The 21,926-nt window shown below is 43.9% G+C and overlaps 1 protein-coding gene across 2 annotated transcripts in view; it reads left to right on the top strand.

Annotated features, from left to right (window-relative positions):
* NRK (Nik related kinase) overlaps positions 1–21,926 on the top strand; it is a 402,914-nt gene that overhangs the window by 234,210 nt on the left and 146,778 nt on the right. For both annotated transcript variants that reach the window (XM_073599301.1, XM_073599300.1), the window contains exon 17: positions 8,327–8,458. In XM_073599301.1, the coding sequence (XP_073455402.1) occupies positions 8,327–8,458 (132 nt within the window). The remainder of the gene's footprint in view (positions 1–8,326; positions 8,459–21,926) is intronic.

Here is a 21,926-nt window from a genome sequence, read left to right as displayed (position 1 = left end):
CCAGTTACTTGAAAAGTGGTAACCACAGATGCCAGCCTAATAGGCAGGGGAGTGGTTCTGGAAGAAGCTTCCACTCAGGGAAGATGGTCCAGAGCTGAAAGGCTCTGGCCCATCAACATTCTGGAGATTCGGGCAATTCGTCTAGTCCTCAGGGTCTGGACTTCCAGATTGCAGGGTTGCCCTGTCCGGATACAGTCCGACAATGCTACAACAGTGACCTATATCAATCACCAAGGGGGCAGCAGGAGTCTGGATGCCCGAAAAGAGGTGAATCACATTTTTTTCATGGGCAGAGAGGCATGTTCCTTGCCTGTCTGCGGTCTTCATTCCAAGGGTGGAAAATTGGCAGGCAGATTTCCTGAGTCGCCAGCAGCTGTGCCCAGGAGAATGGTCTCTACACCCCAATATTTTTCAGGTCATATGTCGAAGATGGGGTACCCCTGATGTAGACCTGTTGGCTTCCAGGTTCAACAGGAAACTGGATAACTTTGTGTCAAGAACAAAGAATCTGCTAGCACAAGGGTCAGATGCCATAACGATTCCATGGGATCAGTACTCTCTGATCTATGCGTTCCCTCCAGTTCCGCTTCTCCCGCGATTCCTGCGGAAAATCAAAAGGGAAGGAAAGCCGGTAATTCTGGTGGCTCCGGCTTGGCCCAGGCGACCTTGGTATGTGGAGATCGTAAAGATGGCAGAAGGAAGACTTTGGGTTCTTCCGCTGCGCCCAGATCTACTATCACAGGGTCCAATATTCCATCCTGCCTTACGAAGTCTGAATTTGAAGGTTTGGCAGTTGAGACCCACATTATGAAGGGTCATGGCCTCTCGGGACCAATCCTGTCCAGTCTAGTTAATGCTAGGAAGCCGGCTTCCAGGCTCATCTACTACAGAATCTGGATGGCATATGTTTCCTGGTGTGAATCCAGGGGGTGGCATCCTAGAAAGTATGCCATTAGCAGGATTCTTGCCTTTCTTCAATTAGGTATAGAAATGAAGCTGGCCTTGAGTACTATCAAGGGCCAGATCTCAGCCTTGTCAGTATTCTTTCAAAGACCACTTGACTCTCATTCCCTCGTCCGGGCCCTTGTTCAGGGGCTTTACGCTTGAATCCGCCAGTTAAGCCTCCTGTGTGCCCATGGGATTTGAATTTGGTTTTGTCTGTTTTACAGGAACAACCTTTTGAACCATTGCACCATGCTTCTTTAGATTTTTTGACAAAAAAATTGTTTTTTTCTGGTAGCCATATACTCGGCTAGAAGGGTATCTGAGTTAGCAGCTCTTTCTTTTAAAGAGCCATATTTGATTATTCACAAAGACAGGGTGGTGTTGCGTCCTCACCCGACTTTTTTGCCTAAAGTGGTTTCGGGATTCCATCTGAATCAAGATGTGGTCCTACCGTCCTTTTTTCCAGATCCGCAGTCCGCAGAGGAGAAGTTGTTACACTCTTTAGATGTTGTAAGAGCAGTCAGTATCTATCTGCAGGTAACCGCTCAGATACGAAAGACTGATTGTCTATTTATTCTGCCAGAAGGCCCCAAAAAGGGCCAGACAGCGTCAAAATCCACTATCTCTAGATGGATTCGACAGGTTATTGTTCAGGCTTATGGTGTAAAGAAAAAGATTCCTCCTTTTCAGGTTAAAGCGCACTCAACTAGAGCAGTTAGTGCTTCATGGGCAATGCATCACCAAGCCTCCATGGCTCAGATCTGCAAGGCTGCAACTTGGTCTTCAGTCCATACAATCACTAGATTCTATCAGGTGGATGTAAGAGGGCATGAGGATGCCGCTTTTAGGCGCAGTGTGCTGCAGGCAGCAGTATAGTTCCTCTGGTCTGTTAGTGGTCTATGTTTTTTCTGCTCTGTGTCTCCCTCCCCTCAATTTGGACATTGCTATGGGACATCCCACTAAGTAATTATCAAAGTCTCTGTGTCCCGTGATGTATGAACAAGAAAATAGGATTTTTTAAATACAGCTTACCTGTAAAATCTTTTTCTTGGGAATACATCACAGAACAGAGAACTCCCACCCCTCTTCAGCAGTATACGTTGGGATACTTATTATTTTGCTACAAAACTGAGGTACTCTCCGTATGGGAGGGGTTATATAGGGGAGGAACTCGCCTTGTAATTAGGGTTGCCAGTGTCCAATCACCTGATGGTGACTATCTAACCCACTAAGTAATTATCAAAGTCTCTGTGTCCCGTGATGTATTCCCAAGAAAAGTTTTTTACAGGTAAGCTGTATTTTAAAAAACCTATTTTTTCTATTGCCAACAGTCTTGTAAAGGACACCCTGCTTCTAAGTCCACCAATGGTCCTAAGGTGGAAAAGACACCTCATGAGGACTTATGTTCTCCAGCATAAAAGGTATCTCTATGGGCACACGCCACAAGATCGGTTGGAGTTACCTGGGCTTTCTGACGTCAAGAACCTGTTGCCCAGCTTTGTAAGGGTGCCTTGTATGTTCATACCTCTGCAAATGCAGCCTTTCGACGCAAGCTTCTTTCAGCAGAACATCGAGTTGGGTCTGTGACCCTTGTTTGTTTTGTTGAGTCTGTTGGCACTGTTCTGTTTACCTTATTGTTGTGCAGCCCTCCGATTTATTGCTTGAGAACATCCCAGGGTCTGGGAATATCCAGCGTGTGCCCTGTACTGTACAATTAAGATAAAAGGAATTTTGAACTACCTGTAAATCCCATATTTTGGAGGGCACAGGGCATCCTTCCCTCTGTACCTGTGTTAACGTGCATTGCTTTTTTAAAAAAAAAAAAAAAAAACAACAAAAAAAATACTGAGGTCTCATGGATTTTGGTAAGGTTATAGGGGTATGCACAGGGATCATGCCCAAAAGATTTGCCAGTGTCATATCACTAGGGATGAGCTTCGAGCCAAAGGATGTAACATACCGATAGGGTTTCCCACTATCGGTTACCTTTTGCAAAGATCAACGGTCTTTCACCCTCCGAACACCGGACCCTTTGCCTTCCTGGAAGCTGATCCATTTACGGTCCCGAATTAGCTAGCCCTCCCCCCGAGATCTTCTGCCAGCCTGAACCCTTCTGTGCTCAGGAGGTAGCTACCAACCTAGGCCGCTGAGAAGCCGCTGCCGTCCAAGAGCGCCATCTCCAGAGGAACCACGTGAGTCATAAATGCACCTACACTCTATGAACGCTACCCCCACTAAGTGAACTTTTGGCCAAACTCATTGCAATTACATCTGACCCAGTTATCCCCTTATTCCCTGATATGCTTAAACTGGAACTTTACCCTGGCCCATGCACTGGCCGTTTCTGCAGGATCATAGTAAAGTCTCCCTTCACGGAAACCTCCCCTTCCCAAGAGTAATTCCTCTGCTTCTATTAGCTTTCCTGAGGCCCTCAACTACACACCAGTGACTAACCCCCACTCAAGCAGGATTCCACAACTCACGGTAACTACCGGAGACAGCACCCCAATTCCCCCTCACCCCATGTAATCACCCTGGAGGTCTTTCGTGCCTCAACTTTTCATCTGGCATTTCGCCAGAGCCACCACTCGACATGGAACTCTGATCTTCAGGTATACCCCGCTGTCTTACACATTGCTTAATGCAAAGTGACAATCAAAATGTACCTTTACATGTGTTTTTTTTCCCTATGCGGGGGGGATGTTAAGTGTAGGGTGGAGGGGATTGGGGAGGCGCACACCCCTCTCTCCCGGAACTACACCAGAAGAAACGGGTCTAGTGCATACTCGCCCCGTAAGGGACTTGACTACCGGGGAACTCTTGAGCTCCTGAATGTAGACCTTTAAGTTAAGTTGTTTACCAAGATCTTGGCTACCCGACTGGCTCAACAGCTCAGGGAACTAATTTACCTCAACCAGGTTGGCTTTATCCCCTCCAGAGAGGCAAGAGACAATATGACCAAAGTACTGAATCTCCTCCATGTTGCAAAATCCACAAACACCCCATGTCTTTTCTTGAACACCGTTGCTGAGAAGGCATTCGACCAGGTGAATTGGACCTTCATGTTCTCCGTGCTTTGCCATATTGGCCTGGGGGGGAGGAATGCTCCATTGGATAGCCAAGATCTATTCCAACCCGACAGCCCAAGTGAAGGCGAACAGAGTCCTCTCTGACCCCTTTCCCATAAAGAATGGAAAGAGACAGGGATGCCCTCTATCCCCTCTCCTATTTGCCCTTTCCTTAGAACTATTTTTATCAACAATCAGATTAAACCCAGATATACAGGGCTCATCAGTCGCTGGCACCCAACATAAAATCTCAGCTGAACCCGGCAATAATCGCTGCCGAACCTCCTTAGAGAATTTGATATCTACGGAACACTTTCCAACTTGAAAATTCATTTTTCAAAATCAGAAGCAATGGGAGTAGCACTGCCCCACATACCCTTCCAACTCTACAATCTAATTTCCTTTTCAAATGGACGAAGTCCACATTGAAATACCTAGGTACATACATCCTGCCCGACCTCTCCCGTATATATGAACACAACTACCCACCACTACTAACTAGGACCCATGCGATATTGGACAAATGGCATAAAGGCTTGCACTCAATGCCCAATCGACTACATACCATCTTTCCTGACACACCAGACCGCTGCTGGCAATGCCAGGGGGACGATTTTACACATCTTCTGGGCCTGCCCTAAATGGATGGATTTCCTGGCCGGCTATCTGTACTGTCTCAAAAATTCACAGAATTCAAGATTCCTAATTACTATCCCTGCTAGAACCTATAAAAAGTCCATTCTACGCTACTTGCTAAACGCAGCTAAATCCTGTATCTCTCTGCTCTGGAAATAGCAATATCCACCAACCACTGCAACATGGCTGAAGAAGGTGGAGGATATAAATAGGATGGAGGATTTGATTCTGACAGTACAAAATAAGCATGAGACTTACACGAAAACCTGGAGTCTCTTGAATATGTTTACACTCTCGGGTGAGGGGAAGCCCTCTTCAGGACACAAGCCTCTCAATACCTTGGCACAGCTAACTGACTTTACCGACCTGAGCCATAGTTGTACCAATCTCCTAATTCCCCCAGCCCCCACCCCTTTTTCCTTTCTCTAGCTGTTCTTATTCCATTTCTCTCTTTCCTTTTCTAATGCCCCAACACACGGTCGGACTTTGTTCGGACATTCCGACAACAAAATCCTAGGATTTTTTCCGACGGATGTTGGCTCAAACTTGTCTTGCATACACACTGTCACACAAAGTTGTTGGAAAACCCGATCGTTCTAAACGCGGTGACGTAAAACACGTACGTCGGGACTATAAACAGTGCAGTGGCCAATAGCTTTCATCTCTTTATTTATTCTGAGCATGCGTGGCACTTTGTCCGTCGGATTTGTGTACACATGATCGGAATTTCCGACAACGGATTTTGTTGTCGGAAAATTTTATATCCTGCTCTCAAACTTTGTGTGTTGGAAAATCCCATGGAAAATGTGTGATGGAGCCCACACACGGTTGGAATTTCCAACAACAAGGTCCTATCACACATTTTCCGTCGGAAAATCCGACTGTGTGTACGGGGCATAAGTGTCTGTTATTATTTAAGGTAAAATGGAAAAGAAGAATGGACAGCCCTACAGGAGACGTGATTATACGAGATAACCGCAAATTTTATCTGAAGTCTTTTCAGTATACGTAATAATTGTTGTACATCCCAATTCATTGTGATATGCTGATATGTGGCTGAGACCTCATTTGTTCGAATGTTACTGCTGTGATATTTGGGCCTTGCCCCTTCTATAAATTTAAAAAAAAATCATATTTGAAAAAAAATAAATATCCATCATGTCTGGAAGGCCTCCAAGGAGAGGCAGACGCTCACAGGCCACTAAAAGAGGGCAAGCAGCCTCTGAAATAATATTTAACAGCAGGGACCATTCCTGCGCCCAGCAAGAGTAACTGTGAGGGGTTATCGTGTTCTGGTACCACCAACACCTAAGGCCCAATTTTTCAGCAGAGTGTACAATATATAATATATAGTGTATTCAAGTGGTTAAGGGGAGCCCTATGACAGAATTAAGAAAAAAACGGCACGGGTTCCCCCCTGTTCATACCAGGCCCTTTGGGTCTGGTATGGATTTTGGGGAGGGGACCTCCATGTCATTTTTTTTTAAATTTGGCTTGGAGTTCACCTTAATATCCATACCAGACCCGAAGGGCCTGGTATGGACTGGGGGGGGGACCCACACTGTTTTTTAAAATTATTTTTTATGTATAGTGCCGGGATCTGGCAATACATTACAGCCGTGAGCAATTTTACATGACATTTTTTCCTTTAGAAGTGTCATTTTGCTGCGGTACTTTTCTGACCATGGGGGAAAATGCACTACTTTACAGGCAGACTAAGGGGACCCCCCCCCCCCCATGTACCATATTTAAAGGAATATTTAATTTTTATTGTTTACTTTAAGCATTCTCAAAATCACTGCTCCTGAAAAAACTGGCATTTTGAAAACTTTTTTTTGCATTGATACATGTCCCCTTGGGCAGTATCCGGGTCCCCAATCACTTTTTATGGCAATAACTTGCATATAAGCCTTTGAAATGAGAACTTTTGATTTTTCACGTTCGTGTCTGAAATAAATTCTAAAATAATATTATCCGATTGTGGTATTCCCTCTATTTATTGCATATATGTGTTAACTTGTCTATTCCTATAGTTATCTAGTCTATTAAAACTTTGTTGATAAGTACAATGATATAAGGTTAGCTATGAAAACAAACACGCTGCTTAGTAACACAATGTCTTATTTATTTCCCAAGAAGATAGGAAAATGTTAACACGAAAACACTAAAAGGAAAATATTATAGAGCATATACAATAGATCAAATATACTTATCACAAGGCTGTCCTCTAGATATTAGCTCATCAGCTGGGCTCAAAATGGTAACAGAGAGAGCCATGAGGCTCAGACAGCCATCAGGCATGAGCCAAGAGTGGAAAAGGGAAAAAGGGATGACTTCCCTTCTGTGAGCACTTTTTAAACTTCATCCATACACCGTCCAGACCCAACCCCATTGCCAGCCCATTTAGGTTTCTAACGAATGAAGGTAGTTACTGGGCAGTCCTTCTCAATATATTATATTTCTGTCCGTCCTGCTGTATTGGCCTCTAGGGCCAGCATTCGTCCATGTATCATCGCTATGTGACCCGAGTCATCTCCAGTGCCTGTTGATCCTTTGATCTTTTGTAGCCCACCTTCATCAATCATCCTGGCAGCCATGGCCCTCTTTGAAGCTTGCTTACAGAGTGTTATCACACCAGCTGGGCAGGAGCCAAGCTTTGTTCAGCCTTGCTAGAGGGCCTGACTTCTTTCAGATGAAGATTCTGATATGCTACAAAGCTTTGATGTGCAACTTGTTACATTCCAGACACCTGGTTGTATCAACCAGAAAGAAAACTCCAGAAATATGATATTAAACCATGTTGCCTTCCAACAGTGTCCCATAGTCTCTAACGGTGTTCGCACAAATTTTTTGTCTGTTCACAAGTTCTGGTGCAAACCGAACTGGGGGGGTGTTCGGCTCATCCCTACATATCACCTGAAAGTAACAGCCTATAACACAGGGTCTATAAATATCTATCCTGTGTCCTGTACTGTACTCCAAGATAAGAAATTTATAGCCAAGTCAAAATTCCTTTTCTTGTAGCCAATGTTACTATGGCTTCATGGTAACCCTAAGACAGATTCTGGTAATTGCAGCATTTTTTTTTTCTTCAACACAGGAAGGCTTGGTCTTTTCCTCAGAGAATGCAGGTCTAGGAGTGTGCAAACAAGGGTTTTTCTGCAGAGAGGGTTAGTATGTAAGTTGGGGGTACAGGGAAGGTGTGACTGTTGGGAGTTACATAGAGAGATAGAGTTTTAGGCAAGGGTTGGGTTTATTGGAAAGTATTAGTGTAAGAGGGCTACAGGGAGGGTAAGTGTGAGGGGGCCAAAGGGTAACGCACTGCTTCTACAACAAAAAAGTACATTGCTGTGTAATATTTTGGTGGTCATAAATAGGATGAATAAAATCTGTAACAAGTAGTATGTCAAATACTGTATATTAACATCTTCACTACAATATGTGAAGGACCAATGTATTCCTAAAACACTGCTATCTGTGAATGTAAAAGCAAGGCAACTTTTAAGTTAGTAATTGTATGTGCTTCCCTAGGAATAAAAGGTTATTACGGTAATATGAACACCACATAACCTCTCTAGAGAGTAGTTCAGAATTGTCTGCTTGTTTAGAACCATCTCCTGTGATCCTGGGTTATTATTTCATCCATGTGCTTGTATTTGTTTTTCTCTTAATCAAAGAATGAAAATCTCCGCTCCAGTAGAGACAATCACTGCAGCAGCTCCCTGTCTGACATGATCATAAGTCCTATGACCCCAGGAAAAGATGATGTGTTCTGGGGTGCCCTGCAAGGTGAAGAGCAGCCACCTAAGGTAGAGAGAATTGCATTTATTGGAATTTGTTTTTGAAGTTTTGCTCGTCACAGGTTCTGTGCTGATGTTGTTCTGGTGATTGTTCAACTGAATAGTGTAAGGGCTTATACAGCATTTTCTTATTTATTTAGCTTAAAGTGAAGGTATTTAATGAGGCCATAAAAACGCTTCACGTCTTCTGTGGAGTTTAGTTCCCAGTTAGTTGCCTAGCTGAGAATGGTACTGTGTCTACATTAAACCTACTTTACTTTGCATATGTAAAATGTAAGATATGCATTTACACACGTCAACATTGATTATATTTGTGTTTACTTCTGTACCGACAAAACCGTATTAATTCATTGTGAGTGCATTTTAACCACATTAGAGGTAAATTGAATAGGGGTAAATAGGGGTAAATTGATGGGGCAGATGAGCAGCGGGGTTACAGTGGTGGGACAGAACAGCAAAGGGTACAGTGGTGGGGCAGATGTGCAGGAGTTACAGTAGTGGGAGGGATGGGAAGGGGGTTCAGCTGTGGCCCAGATGAGCAGAGGGGTTCAGTGTTGGGCCAGAGGATAAGGGGGTTACAGTAGTGGGACAGATGAGCAGGGGGGTTCAGTGTTGGGGCAGATGAGAATGGGGTTCAGTGGGACAGATGAGCAGGGGGAACAGAGGTGGGGCAGAAGAGCAGGGGGATGGGTCGGTGCAGAAGATGTGCAGGGAGGTACAGTGGTGGGGCAGATGAGAAAAGGGGTATATTGATGGGGCAGATGGGCAGCGGGGTTACAGTGGTGGGACAGAAGAGCAAGGGGGTACAGTAGTGGGGCAGATGTGCAGGAGTTACAATAGTGGGAGGGATGGGAAGGGGGTTCAGCTGTGGGCCAGATGAGCAGGGGGGTTCAGTGTTGGGCCAGATGAGAAAGGGGTTACAGTGGTGGAAAAGATGAGCAGGGGGTTCAGAGTTGAGGCAGATGAGAAGGGGGTACAGTGGTGGGGCAGATGTGCAGGAGGTACAGTAGTGGAAGGGATGAGAAGTGGGTTTAGCGGTGTGACAGAAAAGCAGGGGGTTACAGCGGTGGGACAGATGATCGGGGGGGTCAGTGTTGGGGCAAATGAGAAGGGGGTTAAGTGGTGGGACAGATGAGCAGGGGGTTACAGTGGTTGAGCAGAAGAGCAGGAGGTACAGAGGTGGGGCAGATGTACAGGGGGGGTACAGGGGGGGGTACAGTGGCAGGGCAGAGGAGAAAGAGGTACATTGGTGGGACAGATGAGCAGGGGGAACTGAGGTGGGACAGATGTGCAGAAGGTATAGTGGTGGGGCAGATGAGCAGATAAGTTTAGTGTTAGGACAGATGAGAAGATGGTTCAGTGGTGAGACAGAAGAGCATGGGGGTGCGGCGGTGGAGCAGATGTGCAGGAAGGTACAGTGGTGGGGCAGAAGAGCAGGGGGTTACAGTGGTGGGACAGAAGAGTAGGGGGTACAGAGGTGGGGCAGATGTGTAGGGTAGAACAGTGGTGGGGTAGATGTGCAGGGGGTTACAGTGGTGGGACAGATTTGCAGGGGGGACAGTGATCTGAGGTGTGAAAGTGCAGGATGTTAATTTCTCACTACTACTCAAGTAGTTACAGCATTTACTTTATAAAAAATCCTTTTCGTGATTGAGAGTGTGAAGTTAACATTTTTTTTTTGTTATAAAAACAGCACACTCAATTTCTTAGAAAATATTTTTCGACACACTGTGCTCAAAAGGTTGCTTACCCCTGCATTAGAATCCATAAAAACAACAAGGTGTAGATGAAATGTAGCAATTCTGTGACAAATATAACAATTGTGAGAGTCTCATTATCCAAGGAAGCCTATAGTGGGAGAAACACAGAAGCTACCATTGCTGATTACATTTGAAATTTTTTGTTGCCAGACTGCCTCTGGCTTCAGTATTTTCTTACGCAAAACATACATGTAGATTACAAAGTCAGTGATATCAGAACTACCGTGTTTCCCTGAAAATAAGACATACCCATAAAATAAGCTGTAGCAGGATTTCTAAGCATTTGCGCAATATAAGCCATACCCCGAAAATAAGACATAGTGATAGGCGTGGCTATGTGCTGCAAGCTGAGGCATAGAGGGAGACATAGAAAGTGAAAGTAAAAGTCTCCTCAGTTAAGTGAGGAGCAGGACGCTCTGCTTTAGGTATTGTGTGTGCTCAGGGGAAGAAGTAAAGGTGTGGCTGCCGTTTTACCCAGCACTGTGGGTCTCTCTCCCCCAGCAACAGTCTGTGGGTCTCTCTCACCCCCCACAAACACCAGTAAAGCTGCTGCTTAATAAAAATAAGACATCCCCTGAAAATAAGATATAGTGTGTCTTCTTGAGTAAAAATAAATATAGGACGTGCCTTATTTTCGGGGAAACATGGTACTGATCTGAGACTAATATTATTATTACTACAGGTATTTCTCTTAGGCTTAAAAGCAGAACTGCACTGCATCTGAGCACCACAAACCAAAGCAAACTACCCCCCCAATTCATCCATATCTCCATGCTTTATTTTTTTATTATTATACAGGATTTATATAGCGCCATCAGTTTGCGCAGCGCTTTACAACATGAGGGCAGACATTACAGTTACATTACAATTTGGTACAAGAGGAATCAGAGGGCCCTGCTCCTTAGAGCTTACAATCTAAAACTATTTTGCTGAGAAATCATTTTTAAAAACACCCCCTGGCATTTCTTGAGTAAGGGCAGATGATTCACGTATCATTTACTTCATGGAATCCATCTGCCCTTAGCTCAGGTATAGGCTGAGCTGAGAACCCTCCCTCCCCTTCCGAAGACTTCTGGGACGTATGACATCATTTGCCTATGCAAGAAACCAGGAAGTAACTTAAGAAATGTAAAAAAAAAAGTTTAAAGCAAGTAAATATTACATTTGTTCTTATCCATTTACTAATGCTAGCAACATGAGGATTAAAAATAGCCAATGTTGACTAAGAAAGTGAAGTTCCACTTTAACTGCTTGCCGACCAGCTGCCGCAGTTTTACTGCAGCAGAATGGCACGGCTGGGCAAAACAATATTACCTTATGTCGCTTTGTCTTTTGGCCACTAGGGGCCCGCAGCGTGTGCCCGGAGCTGATGTGAGGGCTCGGCGGGCGCGCTGCCCACCAGGCTCATGCGATCACTCGTGACAGAGCGAGAACCGGGATCTGTGTGTGTAAACACACAAATCCCGGTTCTTTCAGGGGAGTAGAGACAGATTGTGTGTTCATACTAAGTATGAACACCGATCTCTCTCTTCCCCTAGTCAGTCCCATCCCCCCTACAGTTAGAACACACCTAGAGAACACAGTTAACCCCTTGATCGCCCCCTAGTGTTAATCCCTTCCCTGCCAGTGACATTTATACAGTAATCAGTGCATTTTATTAGCACTGATCGCTGTATAATTGTCAATGGTCCCAAAAATGTGTCAAAAGTGTCCGATATAGCCGCTGCATATTTGCATTCCCTATAAAAATCGCAGATCACCGCCATTACTAGTAAAAAAATAAATAAAATCAAAATGGCATAAATCTATCCCCTATTTGTAGACACTATAACTTTTGCACAAACCAATCAATATATGCTTATTGCCATTTTTTTACCAAAAATATGTAGAATACATATTGGCCTAAACCGAGGAAAAAATGTGTTTTGATTAAAAATGTGGGATATTTATTATAGCAAAAAGTAAAAGATATTGTGTTTTTTTCAAAATTATCGCTCTTCATTTGTTTATAGCACAAAAATTAAAAACTGCAGAGGCAATCAAATAACACCAAAAGAAATCTCTATTTGTGGGAAAAAAAGGACGTCAATTTTGTTTGGGTACAGCGTTGCACAACCGCGCAATTGTCAGTTAAAGCGACTCAGTGCCGTATCGCAAAAAATGGCCTGGTCATTGAGCAGCCAAATCCTCCGAGGCTGTGGTTAAGGACCTATGCATACTGGTATGGTGCATAGACACGCATTATGCCATGTGTCCATGTGGGTTGCTTTAGGGCAGCCCAGTCATTTTGATTCAGCTGTCTAATGCGCCAGAGTGAGCCAAAAAGCCATATATTCATATTCCATTTCTGGCAGTGCACCCCAATGCACGTCCATTGGCAAGCTGCGTTGGGGTGCTATTCAGAATGAATTGCACTGCATCACACTAATGCAAGTAACATGTTTCTTATCTTTTGCTATAGTATTTGCTTTACCAACAATTATTTAATATGTGACAAATGATTTCCCAAGCACTATGGGTTAGCTAAAGAGATAATACTGCACTATCAGCCTGCCTCATTGCCGGCTTTGTCTGCTGGTTTAAACTTTAGATCCAGCCAATGCATGATTTACTATGTGACTCACTCAGCTATATGTAACTTTTACCTTCAGTTAATGATCCCTGTAAACAGACTTTAAAATACAAGTCAGCATGTTCCATATAAATGGTACAGAAGGTAGGGCTTAGTATTACCGTTGAAAAATAAGCTCAAATCTTGGTAACTGGATTTTCTTTTTACAGCATATTAGACATTCGCTCCAAAAAACTGGTGCACTTTTCAAATGTTATACAAAGTAACAAAGTAAAAGGTTATGCATTTGGTTGCCAATATTACCTTTGCAAAAGTTGGTTTATTTTCTTAGGCTGACTAAACATGGGAATAAATCTTTGTGGCAGTGTCTAAGTATCTCTTAAATGCAGTCAAGCATTGCAAATGATCTTTTCAAATGTATTAGAACTTCAGAGCTCTACAAATAAACAAGAGCCGTGACTAGTAGAGGAAGAGGCTGCTTCATAAACAGGATCTGCATATCCTAATTCCAAGGATATGAGGGATAGTGCTTCATGGCTCTGAAGAAAGATAAATTAACCATAATCAAATGTGATGTTAACTCTATTTTAGCCAGAGATCATAAATCTGATGTTTATAATTCTGTAATATGACATACTCATTCCTCTTATCAGTTTGCAAATGACGGCTTTGCTAAAAGTGGTTGTAGTTTAACTTTTCTATACTATATTTAGAGCCCTTTCACACTGTTGGCGTTAAAGTGGTGCTTTACCGTAGTTTTTGCAGTGCTTTTCGGCTACTAGCGGGGCGCTTTTAACCCCCCCCCTGCTAATGACCGAAAAAGGGTTAAAAGCGCCCGCAAAGCGCTGCTGCCCATTGATTTCAAAGGGCAGGAGCACTTTGGGAGCGGTGTATACACCGCTCCCAAAGCGTCTCAAAGATGCTGCTTGCAGGACTTTTTTTTAGCATCCTGCCAGCGCACCACTCCAGTGTGAAAGCTCTCAGGCTTTCACACAGGAGTGACAGGAGAGGCACTTTACAGGCACTTTGCAGATGCTTTTTTTAGCGCTATAGTGCCTGTAAAGTGCCTTAGTGTGAAAGTAGCCTTAAAGTCTAACTCCAGTTTTTTTTTTTAAGTTTTAGACAAGATTGCCCAAGAGTTAGAACTTTATAACTTTTGTCCTTTTCAGGTGTTTAGTTTAGAACGCGATGACGTACGACGGGACTAGAAAAAGGAAGTTCAATAGCCAGTAGCCAATAGCTGCCCTAGCATCGTTTTGGGACTGTCGAAATAGCATACAGATGAACGGTTTTCCCGATAGGAACTGATTCAGTTGGAAAGATTTGAAACATGTTCTATTTCTAGGTCCTTCAGAATTTTAGAAAGAAAAAGTCAGATGAAGCCCACACACGATCGGAATGTCCGACGGAATGATTCCGTCGGACCTTTTCTGACGGAAAATCAGGTCGTGTGTATGCGGCATTAGAGTCTGCAAAAGACTTGAGACTGGGGCGGAGTTTCACCCTCCAGCAGGACAACGACCGTAAACATACAGCCAGAGCTACAATGGAATGGTTTAGATCAAAGCATATTCATGTGTTAGAATGGCCCAGTCAAAGTCCAGACCTAAATCCAATTGAGAATATGTAGCAAGAATTGGAAAGTGCTGTTTACAGACACTCTCCATTCAATCTTACAGAGCTTGAGCTTTTTGCAAAAAAGAATGGGCAAAAATTTCACTTTCTAAATGGGTCCCAAGGAGGGAAATTTTTCCTCCTTTTCTGCCCAGATGATGGGCTTCAGTAAAGGTAGTGGAAATAAGCCACTTCAAAGACTACAAGCAGCATTTAAAACCTGGCAAAATTTCCAACTCTTTCCATTCCTTCCAAAATGGAAAAAAAAGTTTTGGTTAGTCTTAAAAACAAACATACAATTTACTGGGCAAGGTAAGCAGCCCCCTGTTGTGGTAAAACAACCAAGAACTGTCCACCATAGTTACACTGGACTAACGTAAAGCAAATTCATGAGGAGCAACATATAGAGACCACTAGTGTAGTGCTACCCCCATGAGGGCTGCTTGCTGAAGCTGTACCCCACTGGTTGCCCCAACCATGCAAGTCCTCCGACACCCTGGGTTCAGACATTTTCAAGGTTTGAAACAGGAAAGTCTTGTATGCTGTTCTTCTCATAAAAAAAGAATAAAAAAAAAAAAAATGTCACTTTGAACAGGTTATAGACCAGTGATGGTGAACCTTGGCACCCCAGATGTTTTGGAACTATATTTCCCATGATGCTCAACTACACTGCAGAGTGAGGTTTGAAACAGGAAAGTCTGGATGCCGCACACCGGATAAAGTTGAAAAATCTTCTTTATTGTAAAACTTGGATCATCAAAGCTATGAGCTATGAGTAAGCACTCAAATTAGAGTGCGAAACGCGTCAGATGCATCTGTACCATCTGCCTGAGTGTCTTTGTATTTTTGATGATCCAAGTTTTACAATAAAGAAGATTTTTCAACTTTATCCGGTGTGCGGCATCCAGACTTTCCTGTTTCAAACCTTGCTCCAATTTGCATTTAGCCAGCACCTGGGACTCCCCTCCCCTGAAGGATTTACTAACACACACCTGGAAGCAGGTCTACCTGAGCGGTGAATCACTTTCCCTGTTCAGACATTTTCAGTGATAATCGAAGAGTTATAGACACATACACAATTTGAGTGAAAAGAGTTGAATTATGTTTACTGAAAGACAAGAACAGTGAACAAAAGCAATAACTGTTTGCAGGATATAAAGACCCTTCAAACAACTCTCTATTCAGTTGGAAACCTATGTGAACAGGCCACTATTGTGTCAAACCACTCCCTTCTGTGCCTCAACACCACAGGCCAAATAAGATAGTTCAGAAAAATACAACATTGTTCTTAAGTTAATGAAAATATTAACTCCTGAATACTCAAAGTGATTGTAAAGTCAGAATGTTTTTGTATCTTAATGCATTCTAGGCATTAGGATAAAAAGCATTCTGTGTGCAGCAGCCCCTGTCATACTTACCTGAGCCCCCTGTAGATCCAGCGATATTGTAGGAATGTCTCAGCTGCCTGGGACTCCCCTCCTGGCTGGATCTGCCATGGAAGAGCGGCCTCCAGGCTGCCACTGGTTAGTCAGAGAGGTAGTGGGCAATGGATGCTCCTGCACCCACACACAATGATTCTCTCCCTCTCACTTCAGCACAGGTTACTTGCTAGCAGCTTCCAGGCCAGGGTCCCAAGAGGAAGATCCTGCCTGCACACAGGCCTTTTATCACCTCTCCCAGCATCCTATTCTTCTCCTATTCCCCACCCGGCTGGTACTTGTAGTTCAAAACAATCCAGCTGAGTGCAAATATTGACTCCGTGGACTACACATCCCAAGATGCTAGATTTTTCTCCTAGAACTCATTCTATATTCAGGATATGACAACACAGCGTCCAGCTGAACAATAGGAGAAAACAGCTCCACAGCAGCGTCACACTGCACAGTGCCTAGCATTAGCCAGCTCCTGGTTACATCAACATTAAGATTTTTCTGAAAATGCTAATTGTCTGGCTAGTTGTTTGGCCTATTAGGCAATGCGCCAAAACAAGTATGAAGACCAGGAACATCAGAAAACATTAGAAGTTATTACCTGCATACTTCTTTTACGTTAGCAATTCAAATTTTGAAGCTAGAGAGTGAGCTTGATAGGCAGGTAGTATTTTTAGATGTGGAGGTCAGCTATGGTGACCTTCAGGTTTCTCTCATGATTGGTCAGAACCATGAAGTGTGTATTCCTTGGAGAAGGATAGTGTTTTGACCTGCCACAAGCATGCATTTAAGGTAATTCTCAGGGACACTAGTGGATCCTCTATAAAGCATAGGGGAATCTTCTGTGAAAGGGTAACAACAATGCCAGGCTTTTAGCAGAGCCCTAGCTGTCCTAAACCTATTGAGAATAAGCAGAAATCTTTGTGCTCGGGAAACCCTACTATAGGATTTTAAGCCCTAAACCCCAGCTAAGACAACATTTGATTCTGAATTATTTTAATTAATTATCTTAATTATGGAACATTATTTTTTTTTCAGCAGGTCATTAAAGGTATGTTTCAACCTCCAGGAACAGGGAGGATTCCTCTGTCCATTTGCTTGTGTGGATGGAGGAATCCGGAGGGAGCCATGACCATTGTATCTGCTCACAATCGACTAAGGCCCCTTTCACACAGGCGTTCCTTATGTCCGTTTTTCATCCATCCGTTAACGGATGAAAAGCAGACATGCATGGATCTCTATGGGATAGCGGATGATCATCCGCTGACATCTGTCTCCATTAAAAAAACAGAGCTTAGCTTAGCTTAAGATGGAGGAAAACCCTATTTTTCTTCCGTTAAAAAGAATGTAACGCACAAAAAACGGATGTTAGCTGACGATCCACTTACATCCGATCTGCTGACATCTGTTTTTCAACCCCCCCCCCTCATTAAACACACTGTATATAGCTGGTTGCTGAGGAGGGGGCCAGGAAGCCAGCTGCCGCATACTTAACAACCGATGAGTCATCAGCTGTCAGCGGGCTTCCCCACTGACAGCCAAATGTAATAAAAATTAAAATTGAGGGTCTAGTATGGATTCGTAGGGAAACCCCCCCCCCCCCCCCCCGCCAAAATTTGTAAAAAAAAAATGCCCCCCTCCAAATTCATACAAAGACCCTTATCCGAGCATACAGCCCGGCAGGTCAGAAGGGGGGGGGGTTGCGCCGCCCCTGAACCATACCAGTCCGTAGGTCCTCAGCATGGGGGGGTGGGTGCTTTTGGGCAGGGCAGCTCTGCGCTCCCCCACCCCAAAGCACTTTGCCCCCATGTTGATGGGGACAAGGGCCTCTTCAAGACAACCCTGGCCGGTGGTTGTTGGGGTCTGCGGCAAGGGAGAAAACAGTGGCGGGAGAGGACGGCTCAGAGATATTAATAAAGGACTTGTCCAAAACCGGCTCTTGATTTTTTTTACTTTTCACTGCTTTTTTGGTGAATAGGTAGTGGTACGATGCACCGATACCCATTCACATGGGGGAGGGGGCTGGGATCTGGGGGCCCCCAGGGTCCCTGCCTGTAAAGGGCTTTTACTTTAATCTGGCTGACTGTCTGGTCAGATCCATTACAGTGTCCCAGCTGAGTTTTTTCTGCAAGCTAGTGTGCTGGAGGAAGAGAGGAGTGTATATAGACTGTATATAGGAGAAGTTGTCCCTGAAGTTGCTTAAAATCAAGTGGGCATCCCATAATACCCCTACTCCCCCATCCAACTTCTAAACCCTCAATAAAATAACAAAACAAAGTACTGGACTGTTTTCTGACTCTGGGAGACTGTGAAGATTTGGTGTGCCGGCTGTGCAGTGTGGGGGATCCCTATTCACCTGTGGCTCCCTAGGAGTTGTGCTATACTTGTGGAAAGATAACTCTGTCTTGATCTGTGTTCAGACTTTGATACTCCAAGGCACTGGACCCCAGAGTCAGCCTACCTACCGTATTTATCGGCATATAACACGCACTTTTTTCCCCTTAAAATCAGGGGAAAATCGTGGGTGCGTGTTATAGGCCGATCCCCGCCGATTTTGTGTGATCGGAGCGATCGCAGCAATTGCCGCCGACATACACAGCCGTGTGTAGATTCAAATATGGCGCCGAGACTGCAGGGATTCGTTGGAGCCGAGATACACATATCCGAGTGTTCTCGGCTTTTTTCAGCGCCGCTCACAGTCACGCCCAGTTCCGCCATTGGACCTGTGTTATGTCCATCATAGGTCTGGGCTGTGAGCGGCGCCGAGAACACTCGGGTATGTGTATCTCGGCTCCAACGAATCCCTGCAATCTCGGCGCCGTATTTGAATCCGGCTGTGTATGTCGGCGGCGAGTGCACAAAGCTGCACTGACAAGGCTGCACTGGGGAAAACCTGCACTGACAAAGCTGCACTGGGGCAAACTTGCACTGACAAGGCTGCACTGACAAAGCTGCACTGACAAAGCTGCACTGGGGCAAGGCTGCACTGACAAGGCTGCACTGGGGCAAAGCTGCACTGACAAGGCTGCACTGACAAGGCTGCACTGGGGCAAAGCTGCACTGACAAGGCTGCAATGGACACTGGGGCAAGGCTGCACTGACACTGAAAAGGCTGCAGATGGACACGATAAGGCTGCATTGATGGGCATTTTAATGTAAGTTTTTTTTCCTTAAACTTCCCTCCTAAACTTGGGGTGCGTGTTATACGCCGATAAATACGGTACTTTGCGTCTTGGTCCCTATTAGTTCTTAATCTTTCATGCAACCAGAAATCTAACTACCAGAAGATACTGCCTAACCTGGCTCCAACATATGTTGGTTATTGAGCCCTGAACTAAAACTAGCTATTTAGTCCCAGGCATGAAGGGACAGGGTTAACTAAAATAACAGGAGCTGCATCTAAACTCTATTGCAATAAACAAGTTAACCTACTAATATGCTGGAAGGTGCCCACTACACACATACAGTAGCACAGACCTAGCTACAGTATCTGGCACTGTGCATGTGAGAATTATTAAACAAAAAGGACAGAGATACTGTAGGTCTGTCACAAATATTTAGATACACGCTCAAGAAGCTATGGGCAGCAGCAGTTAAACTAATAGAACATGGGAATACTTGCCTAATAGTCTCTGCTTCTGGCCTGGGTGAAATACAACAGCAACTGTTTGTATATTATCATATGGCTTAGTTCTCTGCGTCTACTTTCTGCAAACTCCCCTTTTTAATAACATCACAGTCCTCCAACTGGAGGGGTTTGACCTAGTTAGGAGAGAGAGAAAAAGTACCTGTTAGTAGCCAATTAACTCTGTGGTAATTATTAAGCAAAAGCCTTTTACAAATGCAGACGACATTAGAGGGCATCAGATGCCTACATAAGACTTTTTTTGTTTCCCAGTGTCCAAATCCTCCAGTAGGCAGCAGTATAAGCCAATTGTCTCTGAATCGTATATGCCTGAATAAACTTAAAAGAAAAGGTTTTTATGTTGGGTTCCATTTTTTAATACAAGCAGTGTAAGTACCTAGATTTGACTTGGAATCTGCTTCTTACAATCCTTGCAGAACAGGGTTTAAGTGTGAGAGGAAGAAGCAGTACAAGGAGCCAATCAGTTCATGTGCGGAAAATAAAAGCACGGCACCAAAAGGAGAAAGCAGAATGACAGCTGAGCTTATCACTGGGCTGTTTATTCATTCACTGTTCAGTCACAGGCTGGGGCAACCTGGTTTCAGAAGAAGTGGGTTGAATGATGCTGGTCAACAGACTAAGGACATCTAGTGGGGGGGGGATAAAATACTGTGGGGAGGAGAGTGAAAATCTCAGCATTGTAGATATATGTAAAAGCATATCGTAAGAAAAGCTTTTTTATTTTTTACCCTGTATCTTTATTGATACCTAGAAGGTTTTACCCCCATCATGGCCAGGACATTTTTTGCTATTCAGCACCATGCTACTTTACCTTGCAATTGCGCAGTCATGCAACACTGTATGCAAATTAAATTTATATATTTTTTTCACATAAATAGTGCTGTCTTTTGGTGGCATTTGATCACCACTGGATTTTTTTATTTTTTTGCGATATAAATTAAACAAAGCCTGAAAAGTGTAGAAAAAAAACAACAATATTTTCTAAAACATATCCAAAAAAAAAATCAAATTTCTTCACACATTTAGGCCAAAATGTTTTCTGCTACATGTCTTTGGTTGAAAAAAAAAAAAAATCACAATAAGTGTATTTTGGTTCGTATGAAAGTTAGGGTCTGCAAACTATGGTATAGATACTGGAATTTAGGCAGCTATAGACACTATACTGTAATGGCTGTGATCAGCAACACACAGTGGGACTGTGATAGGGTGGTGGGTGCTAACAGACACTATCTGGAAGGGTCACTAACTGACCCCGACATTGCAAGTGGCATGCTTACAGTGATCAGTGATAATACCGCTGGCATTAGCTGGTAAGGGGTTAACTCTGTGCCTAACAATGTGTAATGTTTTCTGTTTTTATTTTTTGAACTTGCTGTTTTTTTCTCCCTGCTTTGCAGGGAGAAGAAACAACCAGATTGCTCTTGCTATGCACACAGAGTTTTCTGTGCGTTTGTACACACAGAGTTCTGTGTGTGATTGGACACATTAGAAAGAAAAGACGTCACGTACATGATTGTGCCTGTACCTGCTGCTCACTCGTGGTATTTGAGCAGCAATTTTTCAAACGCGTTTAAAAAAAAAAAAAAAGAAGAAGTTTCATGCATTTAAAAAAAAAAAAAAAAAAAAAACACAAACAGTAAAGTTAGCCCAATTTTTTTGTATGTGAAAAATGATTTTATGCCAAGTAAATAGATACCTAACATGTCACGCTTCAAAATTGCACACGCTCATGGAATGGCACCAAACTTTGGTACTTAAAAATCCCCATAGGCAACGCTTTACATTTTTTTACAGGTTAGTTTTGAGTTACAGAGAAGGTCTAGTGCTAGAATTATTTCTCTCACTCCAATGTTCACGGTGATACCTCACATGTGTGGTTTCAGGCTGGGAAGCCTGAAATAAAAAATAAAAAAACATATATGATCGCAGCTTCCCAGCCGAGGCAGCGGCATTTTTTCAAATGCAGAGGCCGGGTGTGATGTCATAACATCACGCCCGGCCTCCGAACGATCATAGAGACTCCGGAGACCATCTGGCCCACCGGAAATCTCTATGGTCAGCATCCGGGCCGTTCGGTTCCTTCTCCGGTTGGCCCAAGGCAGGGGGGAGCCGGAAGAAGCACCAGAGGGTGGCGGAAAGGGGGGGGGTGATGTTCCTTCCCACTGCCTGTAAGAATGATCAAGCGGCTAAACAGCTGCTGTGATCATTCTTATGGTGAAGGGAATCGCTGGCTCTAAAAGAGAATATCTGAATGATGCAGGCATCATTCAGATATCACCGCTCAAAGTACGCAGCTTCATTTGACGTTACATGGGCGGCAAGTGGTTAAAGACATAAATTTGCTTTGAATTCTACCTTATGCTGCATTCTTAGGCCTCATGCACACAGAACATTTTGCAAACTCTCCTAAAAGTGTTTGCTCCTGGCAACAGATTTTTGGCAGAAAAAAAAAAAA

Source organism: Aquarana catesbeiana, linkage group LG09 (assembly GCF_042186555.1).
Source record: "Aquarana catesbeiana isolate 2022-GZ linkage group LG09, ASM4218655v1, whole genome shotgun sequence".
Lineage (NCBI taxonomy): Eukaryota > Metazoa > Chordata > Amphibia > Anura > Ranidae > Aquarana > Aquarana catesbeiana.
The sequence above is the reverse complement of the archived record's forward strand: the minus strand, read 5'-3'. Positions and strand labels throughout refer to the sequence as shown.